The 3,346-nt window shown below is 41.2% G+C and overlaps 1 protein-coding gene across 1 annotated transcript in view; it reads left to right on the top strand.

Moving 5' to 3' along the window:
* Nucleotides 1-3,346, top strand: part of LOC108513105 (zinc finger protein 33B-like) — a gene marked incomplete at its 3' end in the record, with an annotated part of 23,052 nt that overhangs the window by 1,204 nt on the left and 18,502 nt on the right. The window contains exon 2 of the mRNA XM_017848744.1: nucleotides 637-689. Within this exon, the coding sequence (XP_017704233.1) occupies nucleotides 637-689 (53 nt within the window). The remainder of the gene's footprint in view (nucleotides 1-636; nucleotides 690-3,346) is intronic.

Here is a 3,346-nt window from a genome sequence, read left to right as displayed (position 1 = left end):
TTTTTTTTTGTTTGTCAAGGTTAATGATTTGTTCAGGATCACAGTTTGTTAGTAGGGAAGACTGAAAGTCACATCTCCTGACCCCTAAGCCAGTATTGTCTACTTTTCCACACACGTCAAAGCAAGTTTAAAACATCCTTTTGAGAAATAGCAACAAAGTTAGATGAAGAAATTAAAACTGATTTTTTCCTTGAAGCACTGCCGCTTATGGCTTTCTGTGGAGTCACTCACCAGAGGTTAAGTAACATTACTGGAAAATCAATAGCTTAGTCCTATTTTTTACAATGGTTTTAGTGTTAATGTTCCTTCATTAAATGTATTAACTTGTTTGGCCAATATTGTCATTTTACATTTTTTTGTGAACACCGAGGGAGATTGAAATCCTTAAGGAAGCAAATATTTACTTTCACCAGGTGAAAAATCTTGTGCCCAAGAGCCACATGATTATGTTGGAATTATATTAGGGTGGTCTTTCACCATTTCTACCGCCTATTCCGAAGTGTCAGAGAACATTGATATTTTCCCAGGGGGAGCATTTTACCTGGTGGGTGTGTATAGCTTCTTAGGGCAGAAGAATCTGGGAGTTGCCAGGCAGGCCAAATCTTTCATGACCCCGTTTCTCTTTTTCTGACTCAGCTGTATCTTCAGAGTTGTCTCCATCTTTCCAAGAACAGAACAAAATGAACAAGGTAAGTTATTAATTCCCTACTTTATTTTGCAGTGGACTTTGTGAAATTTGTAAGAGTCAATAGGGTTTTTTTTTTGTTGTTGTTGGTTTTTGTTGTTTTTTTTGTGAGACAGAGTCTCGCTCGCTTTGTCACCCAGGCTGGAGTGCAGTGTCCCCATCTTGGTTCACTGCTACCTTGCAACCTCTGCCTCCCGGGTTCAAGCACTTCTCCTGCCTCAGCCTCCTGAGTAGCTGAGACTACAGGCGCACGCTGCCATGCCTGGCTAATTTTTTGCATTTTATTAGAGACGGGTTTTACCGTGTTGCCCAGGCTGGTCATGCACTCCTGAGCTCAGTCAATCCTAGGCCTCCCAAAGTGCTGGGATTACAAGCGAGAGCCACCGTGCGGGGCCAAGAGTTAATATGTTAAGATGAGAAATTAGTAATAGATAAAAATTGAACAGAAAATAACAGATCAGTAGCAGGGCCAAATTAGTAAGTTGAGCTTCATACTTTCTTATGTTTCCAACAACCGTGGCAGAAAGGAAGACACTGGATACAGACAGACTGACTCCTCTGAAGAGACAAAGACTTCCTGACAGATGCATAGAGACCCATAGTGAATAACCTTCCAGTGATAGCCCTGAAATGAGTGCAGCCTATTGAGTCAAACTGCTTTTTTAATTTTTATTTTACACAGGTTCCGATTTTCTTTTGCATGTAGTGTTTGATCAATTAAGTTAACATGTATTTTATTTATTTATTTATTTATTTATTTTTTGAGGAAGGAGTCTTGCTCTGTCGCCTGGCTGGAGTGCAGTGGCGTGATCTTGGCTCACTGAAGCTTCTGCCTCCCGGGTGCAAGCAATTCTCTTGCCTCAGCCTCCTGAGTAACTGGGACTATAGGCATATGCCACCACACCTGGCTAATTTTTGTATTTTTAGTAGAGATGGGGTTTCACCATGTTGGCCAGGATGGTCTTGATATCTCGACCTCGTGATCTGCCCTCCTTGGCCTCCCAAAGTGCTGAGATTACAGGCGTGAGCCAGTGTGCAGGGCCAATAAATTAAAATGTATTTAATTTTTTTTTTTTTTTGATACAGAGTCTCGCTCTGTCGCCAGGTTGTAGCACAGTGGTGTGATCTCGGCTCACTGCAACCTCCGATTCCCTGGTTCAAGCGATTTTCCTGCCTCAGCTTCCTGAGTAGCTGAGATTATAGGCACACGCCACCACGCCCAGCTAATTTTTGTATTTTTAGTAGACACAGGGTTTCACCATGTTGGCCAGGCTGGTCTCAGTCTCCTGACCACATGATCCACCTGCCTCATCCTCCCAAAGTGCTGGGATTACGTATTTTAATTTTTAATGAATCTTATTTCTACATGTGTAGCAGATAGATAGAAAACCCGCTAAATTTTAAATATAGAACTTAATGAATTATTACAAATCCATGGTGCAAATAACGAATACATAGGTCAAAACAAACATTGCCAGCACTCCTGAAGCTGTCGTCTTGTCCCCCTCACAATCCCGACACCTCCCTGCTCATTCACTCATTTACATTTAATCTGTGGCTTCAGTGGCAGAGTTGACTAGTTGTGACAGGAACCTTTTGGCCTGCAAAGCCCCAAATTTAATGTCTGATTTTTTTTTTTTTTTTTTTGTAGAGAGTCTCACTTAGTCACCCAGGCTAGAGTGTGGTGATGTGATCTTGGTTCACTGCAGCCTCTGCGTTCAGGGCTCAAGGGATTCTCCTGGCTAAGCCTCCCAAGTAGCTGAAATTACAGGCACGTGCCATCACACCCAGCTAATTTTGTATTTTAATAGAGATGGGGTTTCACTTGGCCAGGCTGGTCTCGAACTCCTGGCCTCAAGTGATCCACCTGCCTTGGCCTCCCAAGGGATTACAGGTGTGAGCCACTGTGCCTGGCGAAATATTTAATGTCTGACTTTTTACAGAAAAAGTTTACCAATCCCTAGATTAGTTTATTAAGTTTATTTGTTGGTGGTGTGTACTATTTTAGATGACTTTTCCTACTTTGAGGTATGAAGATAATCTCTTTTGTTATCTTTTAAAATATTTATTGTTTTGGCATTCACATTTACATCTCTTTCATTGGAATGAGTGTCTACTTTTGTGTGAGGTAGATGTCAGATTCCTTTTTTTCATACAATTAATGTAGAATTGTTTTTGAAAACACTGTCCTTTTCCCACTGTTTTACACTGTGATATTTGTCGTCAATTGTGTGTACATATATGTTTGTGTTTTTTGGACTGTGTTCTGTTGGTTGGTTGTACCAGTACCATACTTGGTGAAACATCTTAGCGTCTAGTAGCAGGTTTAACACATTTTTTTCTTCAACAAGATCCTGGCTCTTCCTAGTTTCTTGCATTTCCATACAAATATTGTTAGTATTCATAAAACAACTTGCTGAGCCTTTCTTTGGGGTTGAATTGAACCTGTATATAAATTTGGGAAGAACTACTTACCTTTTTTTTTTTGAGACAGTTTCCCAGGCTGGAGTGCAGTGGTGTGATCTCAGCTCACTGCAACCTCTACCTCCTGGGTTCAAGCGGTTCTCCTGCCTCAGCCTCCCAAGGAACTGCGATTACAAGCACCTGCAACCACGCCTGGCTAATTTTTTTGTATTTTTAGTAGAGATGGGGTTTTGCCAT

The sequence above is a fragment of the Rhinopithecus bieti genome, unplaced genomic scaffold (genome assembly GCF_001698545.2).
Source record: "Rhinopithecus bieti isolate Rb0 unplaced genomic scaffold, ASM169854v2 scaffold_32101, whole genome shotgun sequence".
In the NCBI taxonomy this organism is placed as follows: domain Eukaryota; kingdom Metazoa; phylum Chordata; class Mammalia; order Primates; family Cercopithecidae; genus Rhinopithecus; species Rhinopithecus bieti.
This window is presented reverse-complemented; position numbering and strand designations above follow the sequence as displayed.